The sequence below is a fragment of the Heptranchias perlo genome, chromosome 24 (genome assembly GCF_035084215.1).
Source record: "Heptranchias perlo isolate sHepPer1 chromosome 24, sHepPer1.hap1, whole genome shotgun sequence".
In the NCBI taxonomy this organism is placed as follows: Eukaryota; Metazoa; Chordata; class Chondrichthyes; order Hexanchiformes; family Hexanchidae; genus Heptranchias; species Heptranchias perlo.
The window spans coordinates 8741315-8765130 of NC_090348.1; the positions used below are offsets into that span (position 1 = coordinate 8741315).

The 23816-nt window shown below is 45.6% G+C and overlaps 1 protein-coding gene across 4 annotated transcripts in view; it reads left to right on the forward strand.

Moving 5' to 3' along the window:
* The window catches only part of LOC137341549 (ATP-binding cassette sub-family C member 9-like), a 156099-nt gene that overhangs the window by 63058 nt on the left and 69225 nt on the right, over positions 1–23816 (forward strand). For 3 of the 4 annotated variants that reach the window (XM_068004726.1, XM_068004723.1, XM_068004725.1), the window contains 6 exons: positions 723–833; positions 1843–1915; positions 3229–3334; positions 5196–5234; positions 7071–7109; positions 11119–11217. In XM_068004726.1, the coding sequence (XP_067860827.1) occupies positions 723–833; positions 1843–1915; positions 3229–3334; positions 5196–5234; positions 7071–7109; positions 11119–11217 (467 nt within the window). The remainder of the gene's footprint in view (positions 1–722; positions 834–1842; positions 1916–3228; positions 3335–5195; positions 5235–7070; positions 7110–11118; positions 11218–23816) is intronic. The other variant, XM_068004724.1, reaches the window with a different exon arrangement.

The window sequence follows — 23816 nt, forward strand, 5'->3', positions numbered from 1 at the left end:
TAGATGGCAAGGGCTTTGTTCGCAGAGTTATTCTGGAGGGAAATGCAGAGAGAGGCAGTGATTATTGATCTGTTGGCAGAGTTTACGGGCTCAGTGGTGGGAGGGGAAGGAAGTTAGCAAGATTAGCCCCCAGCAGGGGTATGGGTGGGAAGGTTGGCAAGAGAGTAGGATGGGGCAGTTGAGGTTGCTGCTGGTAAGGAGGCAGCGACGAGTGCCTCGATGGGTCCTTTGTTGAATGCCGAGAGGCACAGAGGGAAGCTGTGGGCTTATCCAAGAGGGAGTCAAACTTACGGAAGTAGGAGAGTAGGAAGGTCGGGGAGTCGGGCTTTGGCGGGGGGGGTGGTGTCAAAGTACCCGAGAGGGGAAAAATGAAAGGAGGAATGACTGGGCAATGGGAAGGGGAGGAGACAGGAGTGAAGGGCCTAAGAGGGGTAAAGAGAAGAGAAAGATAGGGGTTGATAGGAGTAATGGACTTGGGTCCGGAGGGGTAGTCAAAATGCGCGTGCGAATGGACACAGAGGAAATTCAGGTTGCATAGGCTTGGTAAAGATTAGGATAGATATGTCCTGGTTGTAAATGGAGAATAGGGAGAAGACAATAAGAGAGAGTCCAAAGTTAAAGTCAGAGGTCTCGTGGTGGGATGAAGTTGACTTAATAAAGTGATCTAAATTAGCTTTGAGTCAGCAGAATTGTAATAAAATGTTTTTTTATTTACAACACAGCACACTAAGGCCTTCAACAGGAGGCAGCCCCTGAAGAGCCAGCTGGAAGGTAATGAACAGCCACTGAGGAGGTACATTCGGTCCAGGGAGACAGAAGATGTGTCAGTCAAGGTCACTAACTTGTAATTGTTTCCTTCTGTTGAGTTGTGGTTCTCATGCTTGAGATTAATCCCTGTCTCTGTGTGTACACGGTAACAAAACGGAAAGAGCAGTCCAGACTGTTGCTCAGAAATTATAAATGAGGCAACATTAGCCTTTCCCACAGTCAGTGCAGAAGTCACATTGTGTAAGAGTATTCACTTCCTGCTTTTAATCACTGCAATAAAATTATAAATCAAACAAAAAAAATGAATTGGATGTTAACTTGCTGTTATTTTAAAAGGACAGCAGTAGCTTTATCTGCACTGAGATAAAAATGCTTATCCCTCGATCAAACACTCCCAATGAGGAAGCCCTGATTTTCCATCTACTGTCCCCACCACTTTCACCATCCTCACTTATCCAGGATAGCCGCCTATATCGGGCAAACAATGCTGACCGTTTGCCATCACCATAGGCATCATTTACAAAGGCGCCATTTAAACCGCACACAGGCACACACACACACACACACACACACAGACACAGGCAAACACACACACAATCGCACACACAATCGCACACACAAGCGCACACGCAATCACACACACACATGCAAACACACACACAATTTCCAGTAAGGATTACTTGATCACAACTTGAATTGGGAACACCAGCTGACTTTACTCCTAGCCAAGGCTCTGGGCACAGAGACTAATTGTAAGACCTCAGTGTCACTCTGACTAAGATCTCCTAACTCAGCACAAGCCAGGGTTAAACCTGGGACCTCCATAGTCTGTCTATGGCAAAAATATATTTTCCAATAGTTAAATGCTTTCCACAAACCAGCCCCAGTGACATTAGGCCTTGAATAATTCATCTGTGATCTGTAAATAGTGCTAACGATGCAAAACAAAACCAATACATTTGAGGAAAACTGAATCTGTCCAATTTCAAATCGTTCAGAAATTTTTTTTAAAAACCTTTCAGTTAAATTGTATGTCTGAAACACTTTCTCACCCTAAATATTTTCAAATCCCAGGTTACCAATGGATTCTTTTCTTGGGGCAGTGGCGTGGCAACTCTTTCTGACATCAGCATCAGAGTTCCAACAGGTAAAATATACCAACTCCCATAAATCGGATTTTGCCATTAAAATATACCAACTCCCATTGATCGTATCTTGCCCTTACGTCCAGTTACATCGAAACTACAGCACAGAAACAGGCCATTCAGCCCAACTGGTCTATGCTGGCGTTTATGCTCCACATGACCTCCTCCCTCCCTACTTCATCTAACCCTATCAGGATGCCCTTCTATTCCTTTCTCCTCCACGTTTATCTAGCTTCCCCTTAAAATATACCAACTCCCATTGATCAAATCTTACCGTTAAAATATACCAACTCCCATTGATCGAACCTTTCTGTTAAAATATACCAACTCCCATTAATCAGATCTTGTCTTTAAATATACCAACTCCCATTAATTGGGAGGAATCCTTTCATGGGATCCCTGTGCAGCAAGTAATCTCCTGCTGAAACATTTTGCTAGGCACAATGTGCTCTTCCTCAAAAAACGTGAGAGTTTAATTAAAATGTTATAATCGATGGTGATGAGCGTTAGTGTGATTCCCTGAATTTCTAGTGGGGAATGTGTAATGTGCTTATCTCGTCCATATAAAGCGGATTTACTCCTTGGGCTTATTCCCACGAGATTTAGTCCTCGGGCTTATTCCCATTGACAGCATCAGTCAATTTATGCTATTTCCCACCTCTTCCATTCCCCCTCCCCCACCTTTGGTGACCTCCCACTTGGATGCCCAATTCACCTTGCATAACACATGAGAGCCAATCACCAAAGACCCAGAAAGATTGGCATTTCCAGATTCAGGTGAGCAAGAAATTTGCAGACAGTCCTTCTATGCTTTGAGATATGCCCAAATTCCATTAACAGTTGTGGGTGTTCAGTGTCTCCAAACCAGCACTGGCAGAGCCCAGATCTAAACTGACCCAAAGCTTATTTTGATATGAAAACTACTTCTCCTAAAATGCTAAATTGGAGAGTCGAGTTCTTACCCATTGGTGGGTAAGGATTAGTGGAATTATGATATTTTAGTTGTCTCCTTAATTCAAATGAACTTGTATGTAGTTCAGAAAATGGTAGAGTGGGAGGGAGGGGGAATGAATAGATTTATCACCTCAAGTATGTAATTCCAACTCCCTATGGCAAAACCTAGATATGTTTATTTGTTCACAACCTCGTAGATTGGTTAGTTCCAGCTTTAATACAAGCAGCCCATTTAGAAGGTTTCTGCATCTCTGCTCACATTGCCTAAATTGAATTTCTGAAACATCATTAGATAGTTTTGGTTAAAAGGTAATTTAATACAGAACTGATGAAAGATTGTTTGCTTATTATTCATTTCCAGGTCAACTGACAATGATTGTAGGGCAGGTGGGATGTGGAAAATCTTCACTTCTCCTTGCTACCCTTGGAGAGATGCTGAAAGTTTCTGGGAAGGTTTACTGGAGCAAGTAAGTAAAGTGACTATGATTAGCATCAATGAAGAAGATTGTCTCATTGTGTTTCCTTGCAGTGAAATACAGGTTAACAGCCCTGTTCCTTTGAGTGAAATTTAGGCCTACAGCCTCCACATATGCCAAACTTTCCGTTCCTCCGACTCTGGCCCCTTATGAATCCCCATTTCCATTTGCACCATCATTGGCAGCTGTGCCTTCAGCCATCCAGGTCCCACACTTTGGAATTCCCTCCCTGAACCCTCTGCCTCTCTAACTTCCTCTCCTCCTTTAAGTTTTTGGTCACCCCTCCTAATATCTCCTTCTTTGGCTCGCTGTCCATTTTGTGATTACAGCTCTGTGAAGTGCTTTGGGATTTGTTTTTGGGTTAATGGTTCCATATAAATGCTAGTTGTATTTCCTTTGACTAGTGGTAATATAAGTTCTGCCAACACATCACTATAGATTTCTCCATCTGCCTCATTTAAAATAAATGGCATATGTTAGGACTTGTTAGGAGAAGGTAGTTGTGTCCAAACTCTACTGTTGGAACAAACATCCTGCCTCTGTGTTGTCACTCTGCTTGCCCAACATCCTGGATGAGCCAGAATTTCCTCCAATTTATTATTGGGAAGACCAAAGCCATTGTCTTTGGTCCCTGCCACACATTCTGCTCCCTCGCCACCAATTCACCCCCCCCTCCCTGGCCACTGTTCTAGGCTGAACCAGACTGTTTGCAAACTTGGCGTCTTATTTAACTCTGAGCTGAGCTTCCGACCTCATGTCCTCTCCGTCACCAAGACCGTCTACTTCCATCTCCGTAATATCGCCTGTCTCCGCCCCTGCCGCAGACCATCTGCTGCTGAAATCCTCATCCATGCCTTGTAACTCCAGACTCGACTATTCCAATGCTGTCCTGGCCAGTTTCCCATCTTTCACCCTTCATAAACTTCAGCTCATCCAAAACTCTGCTGCCTGTATCCTAACTCACGCCAAGTCCCGTTCATCCATCACCCATGTGCTCTCTGACCTGCATTAGCTCCGGGTCCACCAGCTCCTTGATTTTAAAATTCTCATCCTCATTTTCAAATCCCTACATGGCCTCGCCCCTCAATATCTCTGTAACCTTCTCCAACCCCACAACCCTCCGAGATCTTTGTGCTCCTCCAATTCTGGCCTCTGGTGCATCTCCCACTCCTTTCACCCCACCATTGATGACCGTGCCTTCAGTCGTCCAGGCCCTAAGCTCTGGAATTCCTTCCCTAAACCTCTCCGTCACCCCAACTATCTCTCCTCCTTTATGATGCTCCTTAAAACCTACCAAGCTTTTAGTCACCCGTCCTAATACCTCCTTCTTTGGCTTAGTGTCACTTTGTGCCTGACTACGCTCCTATGAAGCGCCTTGGTACATTTTCCTACGTTAAAGGCGCTATATAAATGCAAGTTGTTGTTACTGTGGTGAGTGAGCAGCATTATTACTGAGGTTGGGGGATTGTTGAATTGTTACACAAGGTTAATGATGATACAAAGTAGTGAAAGTGCTGGATATGATTGGTCGTGTTGCCACATGCGTAAAGTAAATTACTGCTTGCTGCGATGTAGCCTTTTGGATTCTGTACAGTTGCTTATTACTGGTATAGTTGTGTCAATTGTTTCCTTGAATGCAACAATCTACTGAAGAAAAATGCATAATTTTTGCCCTGTTCATTTATTTGAAGTACAGGAAAATGTTGCAGAATTTGTGATATAAGTCAGTAAATGAACAATATTCTCATTTTAAGTATCGTGACGACAGTGTCGAATCTCATGGTATTTGTACCTTGCTGTGCCCACTAACCCTGAGAATGGTTATGTTTCTTGTTTTTGATACAAATTCTAGAGAGCCTGAAAATGAAATGAACCAGGAAGCAACATGGAGGTATTTTGAGCTACGTTATAACTTCATTTTCATCTGCACCAGGGAACTAAATCCTCTGATTTTAAAGTCTTATTTAAGTGTTCTGAACAGTAGTTGATTCACTTTGTTTGATCCACCTTGTTTTCGAGGTTGGAGTTCTCTGCTTAGCACTATGTGTCTGAACACTATTTCTGTATTTGGAATGAATTTTTCCCTCCAATTTTCTTCTGTCCTCTCCAGTTGAGATACAGTTCTACAAGTGCCTGCCCCTTTCTGGTACCTTCTGGCCGTTCTTCATGCATGAGCCGGCTGTTTGACTGTAGGGGCATCACAGAGAAGCGCACTCCTCCCCTCACCTGACGTTCTATATAACTGGCTAGGAATTGGGAGCAGTAACCCTGGCTGATTTTCATCTTCTCTAATCCGGGTTTAAGGGCCATTACTACTGTCTCAGTTTAAGACCACTTGTCAGTACAGACCAGGGATCACACCTGGTACTCTCCTGGCCTCTGTGCTTCAGTTCCACAATATGCAGTGCATTTGATAGCTTAGCCATTTGGGGAGGCCTTTCACAGAGAAACTATTTCCTCTGATGGGGGAATGAAAGGGTATTGCTATCAGTTTAGTTGTAGTGTCTACTATCAATGTTAAGTGTTCATTAAGTAATGCAAAGAAATTGGACAAGGATTAGATATTATACAGAAAAACATTGGGCTTTTAATGCGTGGGAAAGCAATACATCATGATGAACGGAAAAAGCATTGCTCCATAAGTGATTGTTGCTGATATTAGTGTCAGGATTCTTAATTTGCTCATACGGCATTCATTTGTTTGCAGAGGTGTCAACCCATTGAAATAAAGGTTATAGTGACCAAGTTAAAATAGCGGACATGAACGCATTAAGTATCGTCCACTGATATCGCCAGCGGTCTTTCAGGAACATCGGAACAGTAGTAGACCATTCAGCCCCTCGAGCCTGCTCTGCCATTCAGTTATGATGTGGAGATGCCGGTGATGGACTGGGGTTGACAAATGTAAGGAATCTTACAACACCAGGTTATAGTCCAACAGTTTTATTTGAAAATCACAAGCTTTCGGAGGCTTTCTCCTTCGTCAGGTCACCTGACGAAGGAGAAAGCCTCCGAAAGCTTGTGATTTTCAAATAAAACTGTTGGACTATAACCTGGTGTTGTAAGATTCCTTACAGCCATTCAGTTAGATCATGGCTGATCTGTATCTTAACTCCATTTACCCACCTTGGTTCCGTAACCCTTAATACCCTTACCCAACAAAAATCTATCAATCTAAATTTTGAAATTTTCAATTGACCCTTAGCCTCAGCAGCTTTTTGGGGGAGAGTTCCAGATTTCCACTCTCCTTGTGTGAAGAAGTGTTTCCTGACATCACCCCTGGAATGGCCTAGCTCTAATTTTAAGGTTATGCCCTCTTGTTTTCGATTTCCCCACCAAAGGAAATAGTTTCTCTGTGTCCACCTTATCGAATCCTCTTAACATTTTGAGGCTGTTGACTTCATGATAGAAAAGCTGAGGGGGGTGGGGGTAGAGTTGGTACATCCTGGGGGAGTCATTCCCTGCGACTAACAGGAGCATTCCTGCTCGTATCACCACTGAGGCACCCAAGGATTTTATTTACTGTGTGCGTTATGACTTGTTCCCTTTCTCTCATTCCCTGATTACCTTTAAAAAGCGCCGTTCCCATGTGAGTGATAGGAAAATTTCTGTCTTGCAAGATTAGAACAAAAAATAAAGCTTTGGACTGTGAAGGAAACTTGTTCAGTAAGTAATCTACTGTCGCAATCACTTTCTCTTGCTAACTTGGTTTTACCATAAATTGCAGTGCACATGAGATTGAGCCTGTATTCGAGGCGACTGGGAGGTACACCCTTTCTTACTCTTTGCCAGTTACTAATTGTGTGATGTATTATTTTTCTAGTGACACTTCATCCTGATAACCATCACATCAGTGGTAATGCTTTTTACACTTGTAACTAATCATTGCACCGTCCACCATTTTCTTCTGTTTCTTCCCTCTTTTTAAGAATGGTGTTTTCTGTTGCTTGGCTACCTGGGCCCTGATTCTGTCACTGCTGACCACCAATGGAAGGTCCGCTTCTGTTATCACAAACGTATGTTGGCATGCGATGCTCGTCATTTGTGATCATGTTTAGCCCAACGGGTTGCCTGAAATTAATCAGCATGACAGTCGCACTGGTCACTTTCACCCTTCGATGGTTTCAGCAGTGCCAATCCTTAAAGACAAGTAGATGCACAAAGGACACTGGACCGGGAGAAGATAGTCCACAATAATAACAATAGATTTGAGCAAATTCGTGATTCTGTCAAATCTGAGCTTGGAACCTGGAATAGGGTTGGGGGTGGGGGGTTGATTTTGAGGTTTTACATATATGCGATGGGTGGTGGACATTGAGCATGGTGTAAACAGTGCCCCCCATCATCTTTCCCCCTTAAGGGTCAGTGTAGGACATGATCCATTTTGGTTCGGGGTTATTATAATGTGGCCAGTGAGCTGCCAGTTCCAAAACGCACTCCCTGATAAACAGCCCGCCAATCTGGAGGTGGGAGATCGGCAGGATAGACAAATGCGAAGGGCCTACTGCAGCACTTTAAAGGGGGGGGGGGGGGTAGAATCATCCAGGAGAAAAACAAATATCAAGGACATTAAATTTGGATGTGGAGATGCCGGTGATGGACTGGGGTTGACAATTGTAAACAATTTTACAACACCAAGTTATAGTCCAGCAATTTTATTTTAAATTCACAAGCTTTCGGAGGCTTCCCCCTTCGTCAGGTGAACGTCGTTCACCTGACGAAGGGGGAAGCCTCCGAAAGCTTGTGAATTTAAAATAAAATTGCTGGACTATAACTTGGTGTTGTAAAATTGTTTACAATTAAATTTGGACACCTTTTAAGGCTCAAAACCCACAACCGACTGCCACAGAAATGTCCCAAACCTCCACCCAGCTTTCGCTGATGGCAGGCGAGGGTCCCTTTAATTTACGCAGTCAGTGGCCGCGTCCCTACTTGTCCCACTCAAGGTTGTTGGGCGCGAGCAGGAAGTAGGCGGGCAGAGACGAAAATGGTGTTGGTGGTCCCAACTGCGCCATTTGACCCCAATTAGCATATGTATGAGGCCCCCGCTTGTTTCAGGCAAAAGCTCTAACCGCCTAGATTGACGTCCGTATGAAATTGAGGAACTTCTGTTCCACATACTATTTTGGTACCACCATAGCCCCATTTTTAAGCGCAAATATGGCACAGAAGAAGGCCGTTTGGTCCATCACACCTGTGCCAGTGCTAGCTCTTCGACAGAAGCTGACTGCTCTGATCCCATTTCTCTGCCCTGCCCCCATAACCTTTTGTATCCTTCCTTTTCAACTATTTATCTACATCCCTTTAAAAGAGTCCCTGCCTCAATCGCCTGTCTGATGAGAGACTATTTGACACCAGTAAGAAGGTTTGCAGAATTTAGCCGTATGAAGCTCTGAGTCAGAAGGTTGAGGGTTCAAGTCCCAGTCCAGAGACTTGAGTACATAATCCAGGCTGACATTCCAATGCAGTACTGAGGGAGTGCCGCACTGTCGGAGGTGCCGTCTTTCGGATATGACGTTAAACCGAGGCCCCGCCTGCCCCCTCATGTGGACATAAAAAATCCAATGGCACTATTTCAAAGAAGAGGAGGGGAGCTCTCCCTGGTGTCCTAGCCAACATTTATCCCTCAACCAATACCTCCATAAACAGATTATCTGGCCATTTATTTCATTGCTGTTTGTGGGAGCTTGCTGTGTGCAAATTGACTGCCACATTTCCTACATTGCAACAGTGACTTAACTTCAAAAGTACTTAATTGGATGTGATGTGCTTTGAGACGCCCTGAGGTCATGAAAGATGCTATATAAATACAAGTCTTTCTTTGTTTTCAGTTATCAAGTTCACTACTCTTAAACAGTGACGGCAGCATCTAGCATCTGACCATCCAGCTTCAGGAAGACATTGATAGGCTGGTAGATTGGGCAGATAGATGTCAGCTTAAATTTAATCCGGAGAAATGTAAGGTGATTTGTTTGGGAGGAATAATAAGGACAGGAAGTACACACTCAGTGGTAAAACCTTAAAAGGAATAAAGGATCAGAGAGACTTAGGTATCGTGCTACACAAATCATTAAAAGTGGTTGTTGTTGCTGTTTTCGTATCTCCCAACTCTTCCCTTGGAGAATAATGTGAAGTAGTGGAAGGATTCACAGGCTGATTAACAGTCTGACAGGCCGTGACGTGAATGCTCCATCCATGGCCGTAACCATCTTCATACCACCTGATAGTTGGTTAGACCTATACGGTGGGAGGGTTTTATGGGCTCCCACAACCCATACAATGAGGAGGGGCCACTGACACCCACAGGATGTGAGTATCCCACCAGATGTCAACCCAGAATTCAGAGTCAGGGCTCTGGGACTGTCTGGAGCAGAGTTCGAACGCTGCACCTTCTGACTCAGAGGCAGGAACGCGACCACTAAGCCAACAGCTCGCTCCATTTTAGAAGTAGTAGGACAAGTTGATAAAGCTGTTAAAAAAAAAACAGGGTTTATAAATAGTGAGATAGAATACCAAGGCAAAGAAGTCATGCTAAACCTATAAATATCACTGGTTAAGCCCCAGTTAGAATATTGGGGGGGGGTGGAATTTCAACATGATTTTTTGGGTGAACAATTACATCAAGTTACATCGAGTCTACAGCTCAAACAGGTCATTCAGCCCAACTGGTCTGTGCTGGTGTTTATGCTCCACACGGGCCTCCTCCCACCCCTCTTCATCTAACCCTATCAGCATATCTTTCTATTTCTTTCTCCCTCATGTACTTATCTAGCTTCCCCTTAAATGCATCTATGCTGTTCGCCTTAACTACTCCCTGTGGTAGCGAGCTCCACATTCTCACAATTCTGAGTAAAGAATTTTCTCCTGAATTCCTTATTGGATTTATTGGTGATTATCTTATATTTATGTTCTCTGGTTTTGGACTCCCACAAGTGGAAACATCTTCTCTATGTCAACCTATCAAACCCCTTCATAATTTTAAAGACCTCTATTAGGTCACCCCTTAGCCTTCTCTTTTCTAAACCTTCTCTTTTCTAAAGAAAATAGCCACAGCCTGTTCAGTCTTTCCTGATAGTTATAACCTCCCATCCTCGTAAACCTTTTTATCACCTTCTCCGGTGCCTCTATATCTTTTCTATAATATAGCGACCAGAACGGTTCACAGTACTCCAAGTGTTGTCTAACTAAGGGTCAATATAAGTTTAACATAGCCTCTCTGCTTTTCAATTCTATTCCTCTAGAAATGAACCCCAGTGCTTTGTTTGCATTCTTTATGGCCTTGTTAACCTGTGTTGCTACTTCTAATGAGGAAAACCCCAGTGGTGGAGAGCTTTAGCAGCTATAGGCCCAAAGTTTTTCCTCCAAAGCAAGCTACGCTTACCACATGTCACGTCTCCCATAAAGAATGGGAAATTGTGTAGAGAATTGAAGAGAGAAGCACCAAGACAGAGTGGTTTGAACTGCCTTAAGCAGATCACTAATGATGATTAAAGGGAACTTAAAGAGGGGAGAAATAAACAACAAAAAAGGGAACTCAGGGAAAAGAGACACTCCATATAAATACTATTTTTTGTGCAATGCCTGGTGCAATATACTGCAAAATATAAATTAAATGTCCTGTGCCAGAGTTGACAACGATCGTTGCTCATGACCTGTTCTGAATCAGGGCCCTGCTATCCTAATTGCTTTATGTTCTTTTTACATGATTAAGTTGCTGTTTTCTATTACAGACCTGACATTGCACCTTAATTGGCTTTACCTTTTATTTTGAGCAGAAACCGAAACTCCGTTGCTTATTCTGCTCAGAAGCCTTGGCTGCTAAATACAACTGTAGAGGAAAACATCACGTTTGGGAGTCCCTTCATAAAGCAAAGGTAATTATGGCTGTATCAGTCTGGATGGTGTGAAAATCATCAGCCAGAAATTACTGCAATGGCGCATCTCATGACGAGTGACATGAATTGGACTTTTTAACTTCACTGTTCAGATCACACTATATTTTCACTTCAAATTGCTGGAACATTGAAACGATAACCGCACAGCGATGGCAACGTCACATCTGGGACCTCATGAGCATCATGCCCAATGGTCTATCTCCTTAACCAATGAGAGAGAACGATAAAGAAACAGAGTGAACGGTGGAGGAGGAAATAGGGTGAATTGAAGTCAAATTAGAGACCGGAAGAGAAATAAAGAGAGGGAAAGAGAGTGGATTTAAAGAGAGAGAAAAAAGAGACAGAAAGGAAGAGTAAGAAACATTTTTTAAAAGTACAAGCAAAAGAAGAGGACATTGTAACCAGTTGTGTTTGGGAATTGTGTTGGTCCTTGAGAAGTTAATGAGTGAATGGCAGGGTGGTTTGTGAAATGTGCAAACACTCTTGACCCATGAAGTATAGAACCAATGGCCCCATCCATCATGATCAGGAACTGTGGAACACCCAGTGGGTATGCCATTGCATTGCTTTCATAGGAACATAGGAATGGCTAGATGAAAAAAGATCAAGGTCCATCAAGTTCGTCTTCTACCATTCTGGTAGTCGCATGATACATTAATGGAGTTGTTGACTAATCATAGCAATCAATCTCCATCAGTGAGTCTACAACAGACCCAGACATGAGGTGAGGAAAACCCCAGTGGTGAAGAGCTTTGGTAACCTTGGGTCCAAAGTCACCTTTTTCCTCCCAAGCCTGTTACACTTACCACATGTTATGTCTCAAATTACTTATATACTGCATCCCAAAATGTTATTTTCTGAAAGAAACCTATCTAATTTGCATTTCTGAATGTCAAAACAGCTTTCCATCCTGAAAATAGTGCCTTTCAACACTAACAGGAGTGTGGATGGCAAGACTGGCACCAAAATACTGCAAAGACAGATAAAAAGTTTAAGAAACCTCTAGGAACAATTCACTACCTGCTGGAGTGAGACTCCACAGCTTCAATGTTCCCTTCCTGGGCCTCCAAGGTTGAGTAACATGTCAGAACCACAAATCACGTCATTAACAGGGTCTTACGACATGAATTACCAGCCCTAAATGGATGCGGCGAGATTAATTTGCATTAACATTATAAATATACATCAATTTCTTGACAAGTAATGAACTTCAATGGAGAGCCTCACAGCGAGATGATAAATTTTTTATTTTTTGGCGAGGATAGTAGCACAAATCGTCCAGCAACGTGTGGAGAATCAGCACTCATATCGTATCTCTTCTTCGCCACAAATTGCTGGATTCCATTGAAGTCAGTGGAAAAGAAAATTGGGCGGGGTGTAAAACCGGGCGGGGTATAAACCCGGACAGGGTGTAAAACTATCGCCCATTTTGCACTACCGCCAAAATCAAATTTCACCCCCCCCCCCGCCCCCGCCCAACACAATGTCTAAACAGCACTTCTCAACTTGCAGGACAAGGTGGTACATAACAGACAGGAGCAAACCTGAATGATGGCAAGGGCCCAGCATTTTAAATCAGTGAGAAGAAGAGTTCATGACTGCTGTCTGGGAAGTGGGCATTCGCCTACATAGGGCTCGATATTAGGAGGGAGGCGGGTTGGCAGCGGGGGGTCGACTGGGCGCGTGGGTAACGCGCCCAGTGAATTCAGGGTGCTCCGCACGCGATCGCAGCCTAATTGAAGGCACTTACCGTGGCTTCCGGGTTTCCCGTTCCAGACCTGCGCAGCGGGCGCACTGCACACCCGCATCACAGGCTGTCAGCAGGAGGAGCCCTATTTAAAGGAGCAGTCCTCCAGTGCTCCTCCTGCAGCAAAGAACCAATTTAGGATCATGGAGCAGGCCAGAGGCAAGGCTGCTCCAAGGTTCTCTGACTCCTCACTCCAGGTGCTGCTCGATAGGGTGAGGAGGAGGAGGGAATTTTTTTTTCCATTGGATGAGAGGAGGTGTCCTCCCTCCATCCACCACCAAGAAGGCCTGGCTGGAGGGGGCCGAGGAGGTTACCAGCAGCGGCAATGTGTCCAGAACCTGGGTCCAGTGCAGGAAGCGATTTAATGATCTAACCAGGTCAGCCAAAGTAAGTATACTTACGCATTTTCCCACACTCCGTCTTCCACATCACCTCCATCACCACACAAGTCCTTCTGCATTGCCACCACAAAGCTCTCGCATCACTCCTCACATCTACGCAACTATCATCCTCACCTTGCCTGCACTTACTCACCGCCGCAGTTCCCATTCGAACACTACCACTCAACCCAATCCTCATACAATCTCATGGCTATGTCTCACATGCACCCTCCCGTGCATCTCCCTCACACTCACCCCCACCCACACCAATGCATGCAGCGAGTCACCATGCAACCATCGCTCAATCACGCCTCTGTGTTTTGCCTTGATAGGAGAAGAGATGCCAGAACGCCCGGGAGAGGGCAAGGACCTGAAGGGGCCTGCCACACTATGTGGCCTTAACAGATGCGGAGCAGCAGGCACTCAAAATAAGCTGGACGCTGGAGTGCCTGTCCGTAGCGGACGCCAAGACTGGGAGTGCACAAGCGGCTGGTGATAGAAATCTAACACTCAGCACTCATGATAGCGAATGATCTTAACATCACTTGGCATTTGCAGCACCTCAACATCTGTCCACATGCTTAATATTGTTTTCTGATCTCTTGCAGGGCCATCTGCGAGCGCCGTGACTGCGGAGGGCGATTCCTCAGAGGACTGAGGGTGCATCGTCACATCTGAGCCAGCCACCCGCCAGCACAGATACACACACCTCGGTAGGTCCCCGTCCTCATTTAGTTGGGCTTGCATATGGTAAGTCACCATGCACATGTGAGCACGAGCAGACCCTGGTGGCAGGGGCAGCCGTGGAGAGTCCGTGTCGGTGGGAGCACTCTTTTCCAGGGTCTGCTTAGCTGGACCCAGATGCTGAACCCTGGGGGCCAGCTGTGAAAAGGAGAGTCATTGAGGGGCAGCAGCACATTGCCGAGGTACTGGAACAGTTGCCACGTGCACTCTCCACAATCGCGCAGAGGATGGAAGAGTCCAACTCCTGCATGAGTGGAATACTGTCACAGGGACGTGAAGGCATCTCTGAGATAGTGTTGCGGGTAGGTGCGGGAATGTCTGCGGTGGAGGAAAGGCTAGCCTCCATCGAGCGTCAAGCACGGCTCAACAATGAGTCCATTCAGGCCCTGACAACAGCAGTTCGGATTCAGGGTGAGCGACATTCTGCCACCTTAAACAGGCTGACAGATACCTTATAACTGGCCTTCCAAGGCTTCGCACAAGTCCTCCAAACTGTCATCCAGCAGGGTGGAAGGAGTGATGTGGGCCTGGACCAGGAGAGGGATGATGGTGAAAGGCGACAAGGAAGTGGGGACGCCACTTAAAGGGCTCCCACGTCTCACCCGTTGCCCCCCTCTCAACCAGTACCCGCAATGCTGCCTCCTCTCCAGGTGGCCGAGTCTGCCCCTGCACAGGTGCAGGTGGAGCAGTCTTTGGAGGGGCCCTCACGGGCACAGAAACCCAGAGGGCGTCCGCGCAAAGCATCTCATCGGTCAGGGCATGGACAAGAGCAACCTGCTACTACCTCTGCTGAAGCCACAGGGGTAGCATCACGTAGGGGTTCCCGTAAACGTAAGGCAAAGGTTTTGTGAGCACAAAGGGGATGCACAAGGGTGTAAGACAAAATCATGTTTTTGATTTATTTTCGTTTGTTTTGCAAAAAATCATTAAAAATTGTTATCACCGCTACTACCACGTCTTTGCAAATCTTGTCTGGTTTGTGCAATAATGCCCTTTCCTGAGGATCACCATGAAGACCCACAACTGATGCCACCCATTGTGTCACTGCAGAGTGGATGTCGGTGTATTTGCAGGGCTCTTTTGTGCAGACGACTGACAGATGCCGGCGATGTCCCCGGTGGCACATTGAAAGGATGCGGAGGAGAAGTTGTTGAGGGCAGTGGTGACTTTGACAGCAACAGGTAAGAAGATGGTGCTCGGGCCAGCCGGGAGCAGCTCGGCATGAAGGAGGCTGCAGATGTCCACGACTACATGTCGAGTGACTCTGAACCTCCGTGTGCACTGCTGCTCAGAGAGGTCCAGGAAGCTGAGCCTCGGTCTGTAGACCCTGTGGCGAGGGTAGTGCCTTCTGCGACGCATCTCTCTCTGCGGTTGCCCTCCCTCCTGCTGTGCAGGTGGATGTGTCACAGCACTGTGTTGTGGAGCTCCACGTGTCAGAGGTGGACGGCATGGCCGGTGAGGCTGGTGATGCTGTTCGTCCTCTGAGGAGGTCATGACTGCAGCTATGGCGGCCCCCATCTGGAAGATGTACATCTGAGGGGGTCCGCAAGGTAGGTAAATGTGTCTGCACACCGGGGTTGAGGTTGCAAGTTTGTGAATTTTAGTGTTAGGAGGAGGGTGGTGGAGGCCAAACTTTGTCCAAAGTGACAGAGTGAAAATCCCACCCCTCCTAAAATATCCTACAAATCAGGTCTGCTAACGACCTGAACTATCAAATTAATTTGTTTAAGTGGGATCCCGCCGGCTTTAATTGCCGGAGTCCCGCATGCGGGGGCTGCGTGCGCATTTAAGCACGTCACTGGGGAACCCGGAAGTGGGCAGGTTGGAGCCGGGTTCCGGACCCGCCCCGTGAATCCCCAATTTTCGGAGCCCCCCCGCCACGAACCCACCTGCTTGGACGTCCAAAAATCGAGCCCATAATCTTTTATGGCTGGCCACCGACCACCTGCACATTGAGGAAGCAGGACGCTTTGCAGTTTATGAAGGGAAGAGATTGTGTACAGGGGCCTGGGTGGCTACATGAGTTTCATCAATAAGTTCATGGACTTTGGGGAATCCTGTGATAATGAAAAAGTTGCTGGACCCTCTTGTTCTACTGCCAGGTTTCCAGGGGAAAGATAATGAAGTTGTTTGCCCTGGCGAGCAACACATCAGAGATCTATTTGATGGATCAGTACACTGCAGATTGATGTTGCTGATGGAATAACAGAGTCATGAAAGTTCAGGGGTGTGTTCACTTTGACTGCCACTGGCAATACTGCTCTTGTGGTGAAGGTTAACCACAGATTGAGTTTGAGTAAATGACACAACTTTGTTCATTTTTCCCCGCTGAAGTGCAGTCAGTGGAGACAGTTTTCCTTCAACATTCCCAAATATCTGTGCCCATGTGGGAATGACAAGGCTGTGTGATTGAGGGCAGTCAGGTTTGTGCATTCACACCCAATTCATATCCTATTCTTCCTCCTCCAAATAACACCAAAAGGCCAATCTTCATTAGAATTCTGAGATGCAGAATTTTGATTGCAGCGACAAAAAATCTCACTGGCAAAAATCTCTAAAAAAATAAAATGCCTAAAAAAAACCACTGAACAATTCCACTGTCACAAACCCAAAGTCCACTTTCATATATGCGCCCAAATAAGCTGCCACTTCTCTAAACATTGACCTTCTCAGCCCTGACCATGCCTGGCACTGATCACCTATTTTAAATGGGTGACCCAACTACCTGACCCCAAGTCAGGAGTGTGTTGGAATGCTCTCCAATTGCCTGGATGAGTGCAGCTCCAACAACACTCAAGAAGCTCGACACCATCCAGGACAAAGCAGCCCGCTTGATTGGCACCCCATTCACCACCCTAAACATTCACTGCCTTCACCATTGGCACACTGTGGCTGCAGTGTGTACCATCCACAAGATGCACTGCATCAACTTGCCAAGGCTTCTTCGACAGCACCTCCCAAACCCGCGACCTCAACCACCTAGAAGGACAAGGGCAGCAGGCGCATGGGAACAACACCACCTGCACATTCCCCTCCAAGTCACACAACATCCCGACTTGGAAATATATTGGCCGTTACTTCATCGTCGCTGGGTCAAAATCCAGGAACTCCCTACCTAACAGCACTGTGGGAGAACCTTCACCAAACGGACTGCAACAGTTCAAGAAGGCAGCTCACCACCACCTTCTCAAGGGCAATTAGGGATGGGCAATAAATGCCAGCCTCGCCAGCGACGCCCACATCCCATGAATGAATAAAAAAAATTCCCTGCAGGAAAGTCGGCTAATCGCATCTGGGCTCATTTTTATTGATTGTGATATTTAAGTGAGGCACTCGCCTTTTTAGGGCGACAGCACTTTAAGCCAGCAGAAGATCACGGTGCTCGCAGTGGATGGAGTTCCTGCAAAGGTGATCTCCCAGCCTCTAATCCCCATTCCACTCCAGCATCACTGGATAGTCAGCTGTGTTGTCCTTTAGCAGTTTAGTTCGTGGACACAAGATGTTGCTGAATTCCTACAGGTGATCCAATATTTTGCAGCGGCACTGTGCTTTTAAATATGCACAATATTGGATCCAAACAACTGTGTCAGTATGCAACAATTTGCTTCATGTAACGAGACTTTCGAATTTACAATTATTACTAAGCTCTGACATTGTTTAAGATAGCTTCTGATATTGAGACTTTTGCACACAAGCAAAAAGATATCTGGAATGGGAAAAAAAGCCATTCAGGCCATCAAACCCATCATTCCAATTTGCCCTCTCATGGACTCTATCCAACTGGCTTAATCTCTTGATTGAGATGAGTATCCACAGATGAAGAATTCGAGAGGGTGAAACTCTGTGCAATGTCTCCCTCACTTTTAAGATAATCTAGTGAAACTTCACAATATGTCGTGTTATAGCCTGGACCATTCAACTCTTATCACCTTCATTCCACAGATGACCTTTCCGTGCTCACAGGAGCACAGAAATGGTTGTGTTTCAAAGAGTATTTGGTCTGTGCCTATTACAAACTGTAAAATGTACAGTCTCTTTTCTTAGCTGTATATTTGGGTTCTTCCTGAAGGAATTATTCAACACAGCATTACTTTCAAATATCCACTGGTCTTTGGGGGAAAAGAATTCCGTCAGCTCTCTGGTCTTGCTTGAGGCTGGTTAATTTTGTACACACGAGCACTATTGCTGTCCTCTCAGTATAGGGTAACTAGTTTGCTTTCATCTGCCTTGTCAATGTTTCTTAACAATTTATGGACCAGGATCATGCCTCATTTGAATCTTTTCAAAAGTGAAAAATTAATTTGTTTGAGTCGAGAGAAATTGACTATCATAGAATCATACAGCACAGGAGGAGGCCACTTGGCCCATCGTGCCTGTGCCGACTCTTTGAAAGAGCTATCCAATTAGTCCCAAACCCCTGTTCTTTCCCCATAGCTCTGCAATTTTTTCCCCTTCGAGTATTTATCCGATTCCCCTTTGTAATGGCAGATTTATTAAACAAATACTTTGAATCCATTTTCACAGTAGAGGAAGAGGATAAAATACCAGTGATAGAAATAAATCAAGGGGAGGAGCTTATTGTATTCAATATTAATTCAAAAAAAATGGTAATGGAAAAAATAATGGGATTTAGGATTGTCATAGTGTGTTGTTATGATCTGGAATGCACTGCCTCAAACAGTGATGGAAGCAGCATCAATAGTAGCTTTCAAAAGGGAATTGGATATATATTTGAAAAGGAAAAATTTGCAGGGCCATGGGGAGAGAGCAGATGAGTGGGACTAATTGGATATCTCTTTCAAAGAGCTGGCACAGCCACGATGGGCTGAATAGCCTTCTTCTGTGCTGTAAGATTCTACGAGTCTGTCCCAGAGTCCTCCTTTCCTGAACACTCCCCTAATCAGTAAAGTGCTTTTCAAGATAGTGTTCAAAAGGATATACATTTATTCATTAGCTTCATTGTGTCCTCAAAGAATACCAGTAACTTCATCAGATATAACCTTTATATTATATTTAGCAATGACGACTGCTTATTATGGGCTGTCTGCTCTTTAGAGATTGATTAGCATTTTAGAAAGGTATTTGCCCTATATTGTATAATTCTCTCATTCATGTCTCATTCCTTTCTCAGAAGATGAGGATAATGCTCACTGTTTTCCAGTACAGCTCCTCCATTCCAACAAGGATTAGTTAGAGCCTCTACCATTTGATTGTTTATTTCCCTGAAGATTTAGTAACATAGGAGTAGACCATTCAGCCCCTCGAGCCTGTTCTGCCACTCAAGTAGATCCTGGCTGATCTGTACCTCAACTCCATTTACCCTCCTTTGCTCCATATCCCTTGATACGCTTACCTAACAAAAATCTACCGATCTTAGCATCTTTTCGGGAAGAGAGTAATTTCTACCACCCTTTATGTGAAAAAGTGCTTTCTGATTTGGAAGTATATCCCGATGTCCTGTGTTCATTTAGTGCATTGAAGCTTCATTACAGTTTAACCTCGGTGGTGGGTAAACTTTTAGAAACTGTCACAGAAAACTAAATACTGCAGAAAGCCTAAAGGAGTATAGAAAGTACAGGGATGACGTAAAAAAGGAAATAAGGAAAGCAAAGAGAGGACATGAAAAAATATTAGCTAGTAAGATTAAAGAAAACCCAAAGATGTTTTATCAGTACATTAAGAACAAGAGGATAGCTAAGGAAAAGGTGGGACCTATCAGGGATGATAAGGGTAACTTGTATGGAGAAGCAGAGGATGTGGATAGGGTTTAAATGAATATTTTGTCTCCGTATTCACAAAGGAAAGGGATGATCCAGACATAGTAGTTAGAGGAGAGGTGTGAAATATTGGATAAGGTAAACATAACGAGAGAGGAAGTACTAGAGGGACTGGAATCCTTGAAAGTTGATAAGTCACCAGGGCCGGATGGATTGTTTCCTAGGCTATTGAAGGAAGCCAGGGAGGAAATAGCAGATGCTCTGAGGATCATTTTCCAATCCTCACTAGATACAGGGGAGGTACCGGAGGACTGGAATACTGCAAATGTAGTACCATTGTTTAAAAAGGGTACGAGGGAAAGGCCGAACAATTATAGGCCGGTCAGTCTTACCTCGGTGGTGGGCAAACTATTAGAATCAATACTGAGAGATAGGTTAAACTGTCACTTGAAAAGGCATGGTTTAATCAGGGATAGTCAGCATGGATTTGTTCAGGGAAGGTCATGCCTTACAAATCTGATTAAATTCTTTGAGGAAGTGACCAGGAGGATTGATGAGGGTAGTGCAGTGGATGTTGTCTACATGGATTTTAGTAAGGCATTTGACAAGGTCCCACATGGCAGACTGGGCAGAAAGCCAAAAGCACATGGGATACAGGGAAATGTGGTGAATTGGATCCAAAATTGGCTCAGTAACAGGAAACAAAGGGTAAAAGTCAATGGATGTCTTTGCGAATGGAAATCCATTTCCAGTAGTGTGCCACAGGGCTCAGTGTTGGGTCCCTTGCTGTTTGTGGTATATATTAATGATTTGGACTTGAACGTAAGGGGCATGATTGGCAAATTTGCAGACGACACAAAAATTGACTGTGTAGTTGATAGTGAGGAGGATAGATGTAGACTCCAAGAAGATATCAATCGGTTGGTGGAGTGGGTGGAAAAATGGCAAATGGAGTTCAACCCAGAGAAGTGTGAGGTAATGCAGTTGGGGAGGGCAAATAGTAAAAGGGAATACGCAGTAAATGGGAATATATTGAGAGGAGTAGAGGAAGTGAGAGACCTTGGAGTGCATGTGCACAGGTCCTTGAAGGTGGCAGTACAGGTAGATAAGGTTGTGAAGAAGGCATACGGAATGCTCTCCGTTATTAGCCGAGATATAGAATACAAAAGCAGGGATGTAATGATGGAACTGTATAAAATGCTGGTAAGGCCACAACTGGAGTATTGTGCGCTGTTCAGGAAGGACGTAATTGCTCTGGAGAGAGTGCAGAGAAGATTTACAAGAATGTTGCCAGGGCTTGAAAATTGCAGCTATGAGGAGAGATTGGATAAGCTGGGGCTGTTTTCCTTGGTGCAGAGGAGGTTGAGGGGAGACTTGATTGAGGTGTACAAAATTATGAGGGGCCCAGATAGAGTAGACAATAAGTACCTGTTTCCCCTAGCGGAGAGTTCAAGAACTAGAGGACATAGATTTAAGCTGATTGGCAGAAGGATTTGAGGGGACGTGAGGAAAACCTTTTTTACCCAGAGGGTGGGGGGTGTATGGAATTCACTGCCCAAATTGGTGGCAGAGGCAGGGACCCTCAACTCTTTTTAAAAAGTACCTGGACCTGCACCTAAAGTGCTGTAAGCTGCAGGGCTACGGACCGGGTGCTGGAAAGTGGGATTAGAATGGGCACCTGGTTGTTCTTCGAGCCAGCACGGATACGATGGGCTGAATGGCCCCCTTCTGTGCCGTATCTTTTCTATGGTTCTAAACGAAAACCCAGGACAGAATTAGCAGTCACTTGGACAAGTGTGGATTGTTTAGGGAAAGCCAGCACGGATTTGTTAAAGGCAAATCGTGTTTAACTAACTTGATTGAGTTTTTAGATGAGGTGACAGAGAGGGTAGATGAGGGCAATGCAGTTGATGTGGTGTATATGGACTTTCAAAAGGCGTTTGATAAAGTGCCACATCATGCTTGCTTGTCATTAAGATTGAACCCATGGAATAAAAGGGGCAGTAACAGCATGGATACAGAATTGTCTAAGTAACAGGAAACAGAGAGTAGTGGTGAATGGATGTTTTTCGGACTGGAGGGAGGTGTACAGTGGTATTCCCCAGGGACTGGTACTAGGACCACTGCCTTTCTTGATATATGCCGATGACTTGGGTGTACAGGGCACAATTTCCAAATTTGCGGAAGAAACAAAACTTGGAAGTGTAGTGAACAGTGAGGAGGATAGTGATAGACTTCAAGAGGATATAGACAGGCTGGTGGCATGGGCGGACACGTGGCAGATGAAATTTAATGCAGAAAAATGCAAGGTGATACAATTCGGTTGGAAGAATGAGGAGAAGCAATATAAACTAAAGGGCATAATTCTAAAAGGAGTACAGGAACAGAGAGACCTGGGCGTAAATGTACACAAATAAAGGGCAAGTTGAGAAAGCAGTTAAAAAAGCGTATGAGATCCTGGGCTTTATAAATCAAGGCATAGGGCCCGATATTAGCATGGAGGCAGGATGGCAGTTGGGGGGGAGGGCAGGTGATTGGGCGCGCGGGTAGCCCGCCCAATAAAAAATGTCTGTTTCGCACGCAATCACAAGTCAGTTGGAGTCACTTAACGTGGCTTCTGGGTTTGCCCTCCGAAAGCTGCGCAGCGGGCGGACTGCGCACCCGCATCACAGGCTGTCAGCTGGAGGAGCTCTATTTAAAGGGGCAGTCCTCCAATGGCTGCTGCTGGAGCAAACACCCACACACCACAGTGGAGCAGCACAGGGGAAAGGCTGCTCCAAGATTCAGCGATGCCTCACTCCAGGTGCTACTGGATGGGGTGAGGAGGAGGGGGGATGTATTTTACCCGGCGGACGGGAGGAAGTGATCTGCCTCTGCCAACAAGAAGGCCTGGCTCGAGGTGGCAGTGGAGGTCACCAGCAGCAGCAACATCTCCCGCACCAGGTCAGCCAAAGTGAGTACACTCACTGATTCTCCTACACTCCGTCTTCCACATCACCGCCCCCACCCCCCAACTCATTCTGCATTGACAACGCTACTCTATCACATCACTCCTCACACCCACTTAAGGCTCATCCTCAACTTAACTGCACTTCCTCACCTTCCCATTAGTCACCCCACCACTACCACTCAACCCAATCCTCATACAATGCCATGGCTCTGTCTCATACCCTCTGATGCATCTCTTCCAGGGTCAGCCTCACCCAAACCAATGCATTCATCGGTTGGCCACGTCACCATCACTCACTCATGCATCTGTTCTTTCTCCCCTTATAGGTGAAGAGAGCTCAGAATGCATGGGAGAGGGTGAGGACCGGAGGGGGGCCGCAACAAATCGTCATCCTCACAGACGCGGAGCAGAAAAAGCTGGAGCTCAGCCGAACCCTCGAGTGCCTGTCCATCGGGGACTCCGAGACTGGCACCCAACAAACCTCTGGTGACATAACTTTAACATTCAGCACACACAATATGAATTGATGTTAACATGCCTTGCCAGCTTCAGCACCTCAGTATGCTCATCGCAACATGACACATCTGTGATGATGCTTAATATTGCCTTCCGTTCTCTTACAGGGCCTTCAGCAACCGCTGTGACGGCAGAGGGCGATTCCTCAGAGGATCTGCCGACCTCTGAGGGTGCACCGTCACATCTGAGTGAGCCATCCACCAGCGCAGATCCTCACACTTCAATGGGTCCTCGTCCTCAGTTAGTTGGGTTGGCACCTGGTGAGTTAGCAGAAACACATGAGCACCAGCAGGGGCAGGAGCAGCTGCGGAGAGTCCGTGTCGGTGGGCGCACTCCTCTCCAGGCTCTGCTCAGCTGGACGCACATGCTGAACCCTGGGGGCCATCCTTTAAAAGGAGATTGATCGAGGGACAGCAGCACATTTGCGAGGTGCTGGAACAGGTGCCACACACACTCTCCACAATAGCGCAGAGGATGAAGGATTCCAACTCCTGCATGAGTGGAATGGTGACACAGGTACGGGA